Source organism: Pseudophryne corroboree, chromosome 3 (assembly GCF_028390025.1).
Source record: "Pseudophryne corroboree isolate aPseCor3 chromosome 3, aPseCor3.hap2, whole genome shotgun sequence".
NCBI lineage: Eukaryota > Metazoa > Chordata > Amphibia > Anura > Myobatrachidae > Pseudophryne > Pseudophryne corroboree.
This window is the reverse complement of record NC_086446.1, coordinates 29,972,705-29,985,983: the sequence shown is the minus strand read 5'-3', so window position 1 is coordinate 29,985,983 and position 13,279 is coordinate 29,972,705. Positions and strand designations below refer to the sequence as shown.

General features: G+C 49.3%; 2 protein-coding genes across 4 annotated transcripts in view; one reads left to right on the top strand and one right to left on the bottom strand.

Moving 5' to 3' along the window:
- Window positions 1-10,271, bottom strand: part of LOC135054595 (oocyte zinc finger protein XlCOF6.1-like) — a 164,661-nt gene extending 154,390 nt beyond the window's left edge. For 2 of the 3 annotated variants that reach the window (XM_063957768.1, XM_063957769.1), the window contains exons 1-6: window positions 10,062-10,271; window positions 7,547-7,691; window positions 6,866-7,057; window positions 5,518-5,596; window positions 5,302-5,399; window positions 4,828-4,936 (exon numbers count right to left, since the gene is read on the bottom strand). In XM_063957768.1, the coding sequence (XP_063813838.1) occupies window positions 4,828-4,936; window positions 5,302-5,399; window positions 5,518-5,596; window positions 6,866-7,057; window positions 7,547-7,624 (556 nt within the window). In that variant the 5' untranslated portion in view covers window positions 7,625-7,691; window positions 10,062-10,271. The remainder of the gene's footprint in view (window positions 1-4,827; window positions 4,937-5,301; window positions 5,400-5,517; window positions 5,597-6,865; window positions 7,058-7,546; window positions 7,692-10,061) is intronic. The other variant, XM_063957767.1, reaches the window with a different exon arrangement.
- LOC135057104 (oocyte zinc finger protein XlCOF7.1-like) overlaps window positions 10,179-13,279 on the top strand; it is a 170,344-nt gene continuing 167,243 nt past the window's right edge. Inside the window, exons 1-5 of the mRNA XM_063963005.1 lie at window positions 10,179-10,405; window positions 11,257-11,438; window positions 12,532-12,610; window positions 12,715-12,812; window positions 12,947-13,055. Of these exons, the coding sequence (XP_063819075.1) occupies window positions 12,577-12,610; window positions 12,715-12,812; window positions 12,947-13,055 (241 nt within the window). The 5' untranslated portion in view covers window positions 10,179-10,405; window positions 11,257-11,438; window positions 12,532-12,576. The remainder of the gene's footprint in view (window positions 10,406-11,256; window positions 11,439-12,531; window positions 12,611-12,714; window positions 12,813-12,946; window positions 13,056-13,279) is intronic.

Sequence of the window (13,279 nt, the reverse complement as noted above, 5' to 3'; positions counted from 1 at the left end):
CCCCCCCGATGTGATGGGGGTACTGTGACAATGACTTGATTTTGACACAGCTTTAGTATTACAGCGCATACTACCTCCCTTTCTAGAAGAGAAGCTGGCAAGGCCGATTTTAAAAATCGGTGAGGGGGCACGTCTTGAAACTCTAATTTGTACCCTTGGGTTACTATTTCTACTACCCAAGGATCCAGGTCCGAGCGCACCCAGACCTGACTGAAGAGTTGGAGACGTGCCCCCACTGGTGCGGACTCCCGCAGAGGAGCCCCAGCGTCATGCGGTGGATTTGGTAGAAGACGGAGAGGACTTCTGCTCTTGGGAACTTGCCACAGCCTGTGACCTTTTTCCCCTTCCTCTCGCAGCAAGGAAGGAGGACTGCATCTGATAATGGGGTGTTTTCTTTTGTTGTGCAGGAACATAAGGTAAAAATTATGACTTACCCGCAGTAGCCGTAGATACCAGGTCAGTGAGGCCGTCACCAAACAAGACCCTACCGTTAAACGGTAGAGACTCCATAGTCTTCTTAGAGTCAGCATCAGCATTCCATTGATGAATCCACAATGCCCTCCTAGCCGAGACTGCCATGGCATTGGCCCTTGATCCCAAAAGGCCAATATCCCTCGCAGCTTCTTCTAAATATGCTGCAGCGTCCCTGATATGACCCAGAGTCAAAATCACGCTATCCCTGTCCAGGGTATCTATCTCAGATGACAAGTTATCTGCCCATTTTTCAATAGCGCTACTCACCCATGCCGAAGCAACGGCAGGTCTTAGTAGCAAACCCGTAGTTACATAAATGGATTTTAATGTATTTTCCTGCTTACGATCCGCAGGATCCTTTAGGGCTGTCGTGTCAGGAGACGGAAGCGCCACCTTCTTGGACAGACGCGATAGAGTTTTGTCCACCGTGGGGGTTGACTCCCACTTTTCCCTGTCCCCAGAGGGAAACGGATATGCCACTGGAATTCTTTTGGGAACCTGTACCTTCTTGTCAGGATTTTCCCAAGCCTTTTCAAAAAGAGCGTTCAGTTCATGAGAGGGAGGAAACGTTACCTCAGGTTTCTTTCCTTTATACATACAGACCCTAGTATCAGGGATAGCAGGGTCCTCTGTTATATGCAACACTTCTTTTATCGCCACAATCATGTACTGAATGCTTTTAGCCAGTTTAGGATTTAATCTGGCATCACTATAGTCGACACTGGAATCAGAATCCGTGTCGGTATCTGTATCTGCTATCTGGGTAAATGCACGTTTCTGTGACCTGTGACAATGCATCCTCCATGGAGTTTCTCCATGTCTGGTTCTTAGACTCAGATTTATCTAATCTCTTAGTCAACCGAGCCACATTTGCATTCAAAACACTCAACATATTTACCCAATCAGCCGTCGGCGGTGCCGAAACGGTCACTCCCACAGTCTTTTCTGTTCCCCTCCAGCCTCCTCCTGGGAAGAGCACTCAGCCTCAGACATGTCGACACACACATACCGACACCTGCAATCACACTGGGGCTATAGGGGACAGACCCACAGCAAAGCCTGTTAGAAAGACACAGAGGGAGTTTGCCAGCTCACAACCCAGCGCCTATCCCGGTACTGAAACTTTATATACAATGCCTCCGACCTGTTAGCGCTTTTATAATAAAGATAATAGCACCAAATGTACTGTGCCCCCCTCCCCTCCCCCCCCGTTTTGCACCCTGTTACTTGTACAGCAGTGTGGAGGTCAGCGTCTCTGCAGCTTCTGTGAAGAGAAAATGGCGGCGGTTAGAGCTGTGAGGGCTAAGCCACGCCCCCTCACCGGCGCGCTTCAGTCCCGCTCATTTTAGCATATTTATACTGGCGGGGGTCTATATTAAGTGCCCAGGCACTTTTCATATAACTTTTACCAGTTTATTTCAGGTCTACATGCTGCCCAGGGCGCCCCTGATCCCCCCCCCCCCGGGCCCTGCACCTTGTTGGTGCCGCTGGGTGTGTGGGAGCATGGCGTGCAGCGCGTCCGCTGTGCGGTACCTCAAGACCTGAAGTCTTCTGCCATCACTGAAGTCTTTGATTCTTCTTTTACTCACCCGGCTTCTTTTTTCTGGCTCTGCAAGGGGGGTGACGGCGCGGCTCCGGGAACAAGCAGCTAGGCGTACCAAGTGATCGAACCCTCTGGAGCTAATGGTGTCCAGTAGCCTAAGAAGCAGAGCCTTTGAACTCACAGACGTAGGTCTGCTTCTCTCCTCTCAGTCCCACGAAGTAGGGAGCCTGTTGCCAGCAGAGCTCCCTGAACATAAAAAACCTAACATAAGTCTTTTTTCAGAGAAACTCAGTAGAGCTCCCCTGTGTGTGACCAGTCTCCCTGGGCACAGAATCTAACTGGAGTCTGGAGGAGGGGCATAGAGGGAGGAGCCAGTTCACACCCCTTTTAAAGTCTTAAAGTGCCCATGTCTCCTGCGGATCCTGTCTACACCCCCATGGTTCTTGAAGCATCCCCAGCATCCTCTAGGACGTATGAGAAAGTAACTTAAAAAAAAGCACAACTGGATAACCAAGCAGAAAGCAGAGACCCAAGCACGGAGACATGCAGACTTTACTGAGTAATATTTCCCAAGCTTACACACTGCCCAGCTAGTATCATGAGGCAGGAGACCACCTGAGCCAGTCACACTGTGCAACCAGCCATTACTCTCACAAGCACACTGGGGACATAAAATCGAAGTACACTAGCAGCATAACCTAGCCACTGGTTACACTACCCAAAGTTCCTAGATAGTAGAGAAGAGACTGGTCAGACTTCTGGGCTGGTAATACACAGAGACATGATGTGAGGGGGGAGAGCAGTAGTATAATAGGGGCTGATGGCTTCTGATGTATGAGATACACCAGAGAGTGTGGGGAGGAAACTGGTCAGATCTCTGGGCAGGTAACACACAGTGACATGATGTTAGTGGGAGAGCAGGAGTATAATAGGGGCTGATAGCTCCTGATGTACGAGACACACCAGAGAGTCTGGGGAGGAGACTGGTCAGATCTCTGGGCTATTAACACACAGTGACATGATGTGAGGGGGTGAGCAGGAGTATAATAGAGGCTGATGGCTCCTGATGTATGAGATACACCAGAGAATGTGGGGAGGAGACTGGTCAGATCTCTGGGTAACACACAGTGACATGATGTGAGGGGGAGAGCAGGAGTATAATAGGGGCTGATGGCTCCTGATATATGAGATACACCAGAGAGTGTGGGTAGGAGACTGGTCAGATTTCTGGGCTGGTAACATACAGTGACATGATGTGAGGGGGAGAGCAGGAGTATAATAGGGGCTGATGGCTCCTGATGTATGAGATACACCAGAGAGTGTGGGGAGGACACTGGTCAGATCTCTGGGCTAGTAACAAGAGTGACATGATGTAAGGGGGAGAGCAGGAGTATAATAGGGGCTGATGGTTCCTGATGTATGAGATACACCAGAGAGTGTGGGGAGGAGACTGGTCAGATCTCTGGGCTGGTAACACACAGTGACATGATGTGAGGGGGAGAGCAGGAGTATAATACGGGCTGATGGCTCCTGATGTATGGGATACACCAGAGAGTGTGGGGAGGAGACTGGTCAGATCTCTGGGCTAGTAACACACTGTGACATTATGGGAGGGGGTGAGTAGGAGTATAATAGGGGCTGATGGCTCCTGATGTACGAGATACACCAGAGAGTGTGGGGAGGAGACTGGTCAGATCTCTGTGCTGGTAACACACAGTGACATGATGTGAGGGGGAGAGCAGGAGTATAATAGGGGCTGATGGCTCCTGATGTATGAGATACACCGGAGAGTGTGGGGAAGAGACTGGTCAGATCTTTGGGCTGGTAAAACAGTGACATGATGTGAGGGGGAGAGTAGGAGTATAATAGGGGCTGATGGCTCCTGATGTATGAGATACACTAGAGAGTGTGGGGAGGAGACTGGTCAGATCTCTGTGCTGGTAACACACAGTGACATGATGTGAGGGAGAGAGCAGGAGTATAATAGGGGCTGATGGCTCGTGATGTATGAGATACACCAGAGAGTGTGGGGAGGAGACTGGTCAGATCTCTGGGCTGGTAACACACAGTGACATGATGTGAGGGGGAGAGCAGCAGTATAATAGGGACTGATGTCTCCTGATGTATGAGATACACCAGAGAGTGTGGGGAGGAGACTAGTCAGATCTCTGGGCTGGTAACACACAGTGACATGATGTGAGGGGGAGAGCAGGAGTATAATAGGGGCTGATGGCTCCTGATGTATGGGATACACCAGAGAGTGTGGGGAGGAGACTGGTCAGATCTCTGGGCTAGTAACACACTGTGACATTATGGGAGGGGGTGAGCAGGAGTATAATAGGGGCTGATGGCTCCTGATGTACGAGATACACCAGAGAGTGTGGGGAGGAGACTGGTCAGATCTCTGTGCTGGTAACACACAGTGACATGATGTGAGGGGGAGAGCAGTAGTATAATAGGGGCTGATGGATCCTGATGTATGAGATACATCAGAGAGTGCGGGGAGGAGACTGGTCAGATCTCTGGGCTGGTAACACAGTGACATGATGTGAGGGGGAGAGCAGGAGTATAATAGGGGCTGATGGCTCCTGATGTATGAGATACACCAGAGAGTGTGGGGAGGAGACTGATCAGATCTCTGGGCTGGTAACACACAGTGACATGATGTGAGGGGAAGAGCAAGTGTATAATAGGGGCTGGTGGCTCCTGATGTATGAGATAAAACAGAGAGTGTGTTGGGGACGACAACTGGTCAGATATCTGGGCAAGGAGAATATGTGACTCTTCTGTAATAAGTGATTATTACTCACCTGTACTGATATCTGTAGGGATTTCCTCCTCCTTACAGTGATGATCTCCCCTCACATACGTCACTTCTTCCTCTATTTCTTCTACTTTAATAACAGTCATATCTACACCCTAAATAACAAATATAAAAATGAATGCTTAATTATTGCTGGACTTCATTTTTTCAGAGTAATCTCACATATTACAATGTATGAAACGTAAAATGAGCAACAAAACTGAAATCTGCTTTCTCATACAGGGATAGATGTTTTCATGTTGTTATCAGGGTCCCACTGTGGTGCATGGGGCTAGAGACCCCAATTACACTGCTTTCCCTGTGTCTCATTATCACCTGGATATCCTGCACCAGGCCCATCATTACACAACAATAAGTACCCCTGAATATCACAGTGAGTATCACCCTGGAATATAGTATTCCACGTTGAGAATGACTAGTGAAAAGTCACTAGTCACTAGTAGCCCTAAATCCCACCTACCTGATCCTCCTGTGGGATCCTGTGATTCTCCTCTGTACAATCCTGGGAATACAGAGGACGGGGACATCTCTCTGGGGTATCTCTGTTACTGGGCCCATCTGTAGGAGACACACAGTGACTGAGTACAGTGTATATATGTGATTATCAGATGATGTGTATATATAGGGGGCCTCATACCTGCTCTCCCCTGTACAATACATGACAGTCTCCTCTTACCCAGTGATGTGAGGGTCCGGTGATTCTCCATCATCACGTCCTTGTACAGACCCCTGTGTTCCTCTAAATACTCCCCCTCCTGCATGGAGAGATAGACAGTGACATCCTGACACCTTACAGGAACCTGACACACACAATGATACAGTCATCACCCAGACACATCCCCTGGTGTTACTGCATAATGTCCCATTCCCAGCAGTCACCTGTCCAGTCATCACCCAAACACGTCCCCTGGTGTTACTGTATAATGTCCCATTCCCAGCAGTCACCTCTCCAGTCATCACCCAGACACGTCCCCTGGTGTTACTGTATAATGTCCCATTCCCAGCAGTCACCTCTCCAGTCATCACCCAGACACATCCCCCGGTGTTACTGTATAATGTCCCATTCCCAGCAGTCACCTCTCCAGTCATCACCCAGACACATCCCCTGGTGTTACTGTATAATGTCCCATTCCCAGCAGTCACCTCTCCAGTCATCACCCAGACACATCCCCTGGTGTTACTGTATAATGTCCCATTCTCAGCAGTCACCTCTCCAGTCATCACCCAGACACGTCCCCGGGTGTTACTGTATAATGTCCCATTCCCAGCAGTCACCTCTCCAGTTATCACCCAGACACATCCCCCCAGTGTTACTGTATAATGTCCCATTCCCAGCAGTCACCTCTCCAGTCATCACCCAGACACATCCCCTGGTGTTACTGTATAATGTCCCATTCCCAGCAGTCACCTCTCCAGTCATTCCCAGCAGTCACCTCTCCAGTCATCACCCAGACACATCCCCTGGTGTTACTGTATAATGTCCCATTCCCAGCAATCACCTCTCCAGTCATCACCCAGACACGTCCCCCGGTGTTACTGTATAATGTCCCATTCCCAGCAGTCACCTCTCCAGTCATCACCCAGACACATCCCCCGGTGTTACTGTATAATGTCCCATTCCCAGCAGTCACCTCTCCAGTCATCACCCAGACACATCCCCCGGTGTTACTGTATAATGTCCCATTCCCAGCAGTCACCTCTCCAGTCATCACCCAGACACATCCCCCGGTGTTACTGTATAATGTCCCATTCCCAGCAGTCACCTCTCCAGTCATCACCCAGACACATCCCCCCAGTGTTACTGTATAATGTCCCATTCCCAGCAGTCACCTCTCCAGTCATCACCCAGACACATCCCCTGGTGTTACTGTATAATGTCCTATTCCCTGCAGTCACCTCTCCAGTCATCACCCAGACACATCCCCCGGTGTGTATAATGTCCCATTCCCAGCAGTCATCTCTCCAGTCATCACACAGACACATCCCCTGGTGTTAATGTATAATGTCCCATTCCCAGCAGTCACCTCTCCAGTCAGCAGCTGAATGATCTTGTTGGTGAGTTCCAGGATCTTCTGGTCATTGTGCCTCTCATTTATCAGTGAGTAAGTTGGAGGCACCGTGATGGGGCTCTGGGCCCTGCTCAGTCCACCTGACAAACGGGAACGGCTGCTAGGTTTCTCACACTCACGGGATGTCTTCTTCACTACTTTGTAACCCTGTGTATTGGGGGAGACATCAGCTTTCACTGCATACACTCCCAGATCCCCATACCTCCCCAGTCATGTCCCTGTGTTATTACTATAGATATGCGACGTCACTGTGACGCTCCCAGATCCCCTCACCTCCCCAGTCATGTCCCTGTATTATTACTATAGATATAAGTGATCTTACAGTGACACTCCCAGATCCCCTTACGGCACCAGTCATGCCCCTCTATTATTACTATAGATATAAGTGACGTCACTGTGATGCTCCCAGATCCCCTCACCTCCCCAGTCATGTCCCTGTATTATTACTATAGATATAAGTGGTCACTGTGACACTTCCAGATCCCCTCACCTCCCCAGTCATGTCCGTGTATTATTACTATAAATTTAAGTGATGTCACTGTGACACTCCCAGATCCCCTCACCTCCCCAGTCATGTCCCTGTATTATTACTATAGATATAAGTGATGTCACTGTGACACTACCAGATCCCCTCACCTCCCCAGTCAGCAGGTAGATGATCTCCAGGGTGAGATTTAGTATCCTCTCAGTCATGTGAGTCCTGTCCTTGTCCATCCTCAGTGACTCTGTGATTTATACAGGACTCATTTAACCCTTCCAAAACTCTTCACTACCTCTGGATCTAGGAAAAAAAATATAATTATTAGAACCTATAACATTACCAGTTATTTTTGTGGTGCACACATATTACTCAGCACTGCACGGTGATTTTTGTAGATAGTGACACCTGTCCCTGCCCCAGTGGTGCTTACAATCTACATTTCCTACCACGTGGACACATCCATACACACTATGGCCCATGGTTCACAAACTTTTTTGAATCACGGCGCCCTAGAGTATTTTTTTTTTCACGGCACCACTAGGCCAAAAGTTTCTTATTGAGAAATATAGAGAGAAATATTAAACAAAGTAAATTGTGATTTATATGTCATCCTTAGGGTCAGTTGTGTGGTGAGGGACAGGATTTGCTTCTGTTTGTCCACATATTTTATCATTGACAACCACCAGCACTGGTTTTGCCTATTACGTTGCCCATAAATAATTTGAATTGGTCCTCGACCACCAATCCAAGGCACCCCTGAAAGTTCCCTGAGTCATTATTAAGGGAAATTATTAAATATTGAAACCTACCAGTGTGTGGAAACCAGAGCACCTGGCGGAAAAAAATACAAACACAGGGAGAAGATACAAAATCCACACATATAGAGCCTACACGACCCCAGTGCTTTGAAGTAGTAATGCTGTCCACTACGCTCTTGCATTGCCCATATAAAGATCAGAGTACAGTGACTGACCATTAAGTCCCCCTCATACCCAGAGCCACTGAGTGTTGGTTAGTGTTTCTCAGAAGTTCCTCTGACCAAGCAACATAGGCCTGCTCAGTGACCATCACACGTCATTGCTGGAGGTCAATGGTCCTCTCATGACCAAGAGCCAAGGATCTCCAAGACACATTATTGATACAATTTATCTGAGGAAGAAAACCTGATCCGCATATAGTGGATGCATACATAGGGGGTTACATTGACACTCCCAAGTAACCATGGTTGGCTTGAGTCTTCCTGGGAAATAGGGTAAACAGTCCCCTTCCTAGATATGATGATGTTGCCCCAGTGTTGGGGGCAAAGTGATAGATGCCTTCTTACTGTGGCCCCTTTATATGCAGAACCCCTTTCGCTAGGCATGTGTGTATTGCAGGGGCCACTGCAAAATGTTGCTATGAGGACGAAAAGCTTGAATTACACCCATGGTACTGAAAGAACTATTTCTCGAGATCAAGGAATTAGTAACCTAACACCCCTTCTGGCAACTCAAATAGATAGAACTACTACTCGAACACCTCCAGCCGCTGCAACAAAGGGATCAGAAACTGGTCTTGTTTGGCTGCTGAAGAGAAGATGTGACATACTGGTACCTAAATCCAACCTAAGAACACCAGTATTACAGTAACAGTGGGGTCTGCGCCACCTGTATTACAGTAACGGCAGGGTCTGCGCAACCTGTATTACGGTAACGGCAAGGTCTGCACCACCTGTATTACAGTACTGGCAGGGTCTACGCCACCTGTATTACGGTAACGGCGGGGTCTGCACCACCTGTCTTACAGTACTGGCGGGGTCTGCGCCACCTGTATTACAGTAACAGCGGGGTCTGCGCCACCTGTATTTCAGTAACGGCGGGGTCTGCGCCACCTGTATTTCAGTAACGGCAGGGTCTGAGCCACCTGTATTACGGTAACGGTAACGTCTGCACCACTTGTATTACAGTACTGGCAGGGTCTACGCCACCTATATTATGGTAACAGCAAGGTCTGCACCACCTGTCTTACAGTACTGGCGGGGTCTGCGCCACCTGTATAACAGTCATGGTGGGGGCGGCGCCACCTGTATTACGGTAACGGCGGGATCTGCACCACCTGCGTTACGGTAACGGCAAGGTCTATGCCACATGCATTACAGTAACAATGCAGCCTCTACCACCTATATTACAGTAACGGCAGGGTCTGCGCCACTTGTATTACGGTAACAGCAAGGTCTGCACCACCTGTATTCCAGTACTGGCGGAATTTGCGCCACCTGTATTACGGTAACACATGAGCCTGCGCCACCTGTATTACAGACACGGCGGGGTCTGCGCCACGTGTATTACGGTAACGGCGGGATCTGCACCACCTGTGTTACAGTAACGATGGGGTCTGCGCCATCTGTATTACGGTAACAGCGGGGTCTGTGGCACCTGTATTACAGTAACGGTGGGGGTTTAAGGTAATGGCGGGGTGTGCGACAGCCGTATGACGGTAAAAGTGGGGTCTGCGCCACCTGTATTACAGTAATAGGACACTAGAGTGTCAGCCACCTGTACAGGGATAATGCAGCACCAGAGACTGCTCCAGCTGCACTATAACAAGGCACCAGAGGCTGCTCCACCTGTAGTACAGCAAACTGACACCAGAGCTGCTCAGCCTATAGAATAATAATAATAATAACATTACCTGCTGCCAGACACAGAAATGGCTGCTCTCTGCTCCTGCTGCCTTGTGGGAATGATAGAAGTAAGGCGGAGCTCAGACCAGGGGAAAATGGCCGCCGCTCCTGACGTCACTACTCAACCAGGGAACCTATTGCTGCTGCAGCTGCCGGACTGGACTACAAATAAATGGCCGCCGGCCTTCTGCACTGAGGACATGTATGGTAAAAGTTGATACAGAGGGCGGTACTGTGGCCGGGAAAGGGGGGGTGAGGCCGGTCACCAGGAAGCAGCCTGTGCCAATCGCACCTTGCTTACTTTCGGCCTGTGCGTCACCTGTTACAGGCTCCCAGTGTCCGTCGAGATCAGGTAATGGCGTTTTACTATATAGGGGGAGCAGCCTGTGGTGTCCTGTTGTTATTAAACAGAGGGAGCAGCCTGTGGTGTCCTGTTGTTATTAAACAGAGGAAGCAGCCTGTGGTGTCCTGTTGTTATTATACAGGGGGAGCAGCCTGTGGTGTCCTCATTATTATACAGGGGGAGCAGCCTGTGGTGTCCTCATTATTATACAGGGGGAGCAGCCTGTGGTGTCCTCATTATTATACAGGGGGAGCAGCCTGTGGTTCCTGTTAATTATCATGAAACAGGGCGAGCTCCCTGTAGTAACCTGTTATTATGGTTGGTTCTATATCGGAGTGGGAGAAGGGACCTTCTGACGTATCTAGGGGAGGAGACACGTCACATGGGGGAGGAGCTACAGTCGAACAGGGTACCCGAAAAGTACCCTCGCGAGCTCGCTTCGCTCGTCACCTGATTACTAAAGGTAATAGTTGGTGGCGTGGATAGTAGAGGAACTATCCCGCTGACCTAGCTCCTCCCCCTTGTGTTGTGACTCCTCCCCCAGATGGAAAAGGTCCCTTAGCCCACTTGATTCTAGCATCTACCCTGTTATTACATAGGGGGAGTGGCCTGTAGTGTCCTGTTATAATTTTTATTATTTACAGGAGAAGTGGCGTGTGGTGTCCTGTTACTACTATTATAGAGGGGGAGCAGCCAGTGGTGTCCTAATATTATTATACAGGGGAAGTGGCATGTGGTGTTCTCCTATCATTATTATACAGGGGGAGCAGCCTGTGGTGTCCTGTTTTTATAATTTACAGAGGGAGTGGCCTGTGGTGTCCTATTTTTCTTATTTTAGTCCTATCTCCCTGAATACATAGTAGTGAAGAAGACATCTGGTGAGTGTGAGACACCCAGCAGCTGACCCCGTGTGTCAGGAGGACTGAGCAGGACCCAGAGCCCCATCACGGTGCCTCCATCTCACTCACTGACACATGAGAGGCACAATGACCAGAAGATCCTGGAACTCACCAACAAGATCATTCAGCTGCTGACTGGAGAGGTGACTGCTGGGAATGGGGCATTATACAGTAACATCAGGGGATGTGTCTGGGTGATAACTGGAGAGGTGACTGCTGGGAATGGGACGTTGTACAGTAACACCAGGGGATGTGTCTGGGTGATGACTGGAGAGGTGACTGCTGGGAATGGGACATTATACAGTAACACCAGGGGATGTGTCTGGGTGATGACTGGAGAGGTGACTGCTGGGAATGGGGCATTATACAGTAACACCAGGGGACGTGTCTGGGTGATGACTGGAGAGGTGACTGCTGGGAATGGGGCATTATACAGTAACATCAGGGGATGTGTCTGGGTGATAACTGGAGAGGTGACTGCTGGGAATGGGGCATTATAAAGTAACACTGGGGGATGTGTCTGGGTGATGACTGGAGAGGTGACTGCTGGGAATGGGACATTATACAGTAACATCAGGGGACGTGTCTGGGCGATGACTGGAGAGGTGACTGCTGGGAATGGGGCATTATACAGTAACACCAGGGGATGTGACTGGAGAGGTGACTGCTGGGAATGGGACATTATACAGTAACACCAGGGGACGTGTCTGGGTGATGACCGGAGAGGTGAGTGCTGGGAATGGGACATTATACAGTAACACCAGGGGATGTGTGTGGGTGATGACTGCTGGGAATGGGACATTATACAGTAACACCAGGGGACGTGTCTGGGTGATGACTGGAGAGGTGACTGCTGGGAATGGGGCATTATACAGTAACACCAGGGGACGTGTCTGGGTGATGACCGGAGAGGTGAGTGCTGGGAATGGGACATTATACAGTAACACCAGGGGACGTGTCTGGGTGATGACTGGAGAGGTGACTGCTGGGAATGGGACATTATACAGTAACACCAGGGGACGTGTCTGGGTGATGACTGGAGAGGTGACTGCTGGGAATGGGACATTATACAGTAACACCAGGGGACGTGTCTGGGTGATGACTGGAGAGGTGACTGCTGGGAATGGGACATTATACAGTAACACCAGGGAATGTGTCTGGGTGATGACTGTATCATTGTGTGTGTGTCAGGTTCCTATAAGGTGTCAGGATGTCACTGTCTATGTCTCCATGCAGGAGGGGGAGTATATAGAGGAACAGAGGGGTCTGTACAAGGACGTGATGATGGAGAATCACCGGCCCCTCACATCACTGGGTAAGAGGAGACTGTCATGTATTGTATGGGGGCCCCTATATACACACACATCATCTGATAATCACATATATACACTGTACTCAGTCACTGTGTGTCTCCTACAGATGGACCCAGTAACAGAGATACCCCAGAGAGATGTCCCCGTCCTCTGTATTCCCAGGATTGTACAGAGGAGAATCACAGGACACCACAGGAGGATCAGGTAGATGGGATTTAGGGTCTCGCCAAAATGTCATTCACTATATGATCTGTAGAGAAGCTGTGTCTTATACTCTGACATTATAATTTTAAATGAATGTAATCAGACATAATATGTCGTTTTTGTGGGTTATTTAGGGTGGAGAACTTACTGATATGAAGGCAGAAGATACAGAGGGAGAAGAGACGTATGTGAGGGGTGATAAGCAGTGTAAGAAGGAAGAAATCCCTACAGATATCAGCACAGGTGAGTAATAAACAATTGCTACAGAACAGCTTCACATATTCTCCTTGCTTAGTCATTAAAACATATTTCTCTGACGTCCTAGTGGATGCTGGGGACTCCGTAAGGACCATGGGGAATAGCGGCTCCGCAGGAGACTGGGCACAGCTAAGAAAGATTTAGGACTACCTGGTGTGCACTGGCTCCTCCCACTAAGACCCTCCTCCAGACCTCAGTTAGATTCTTGT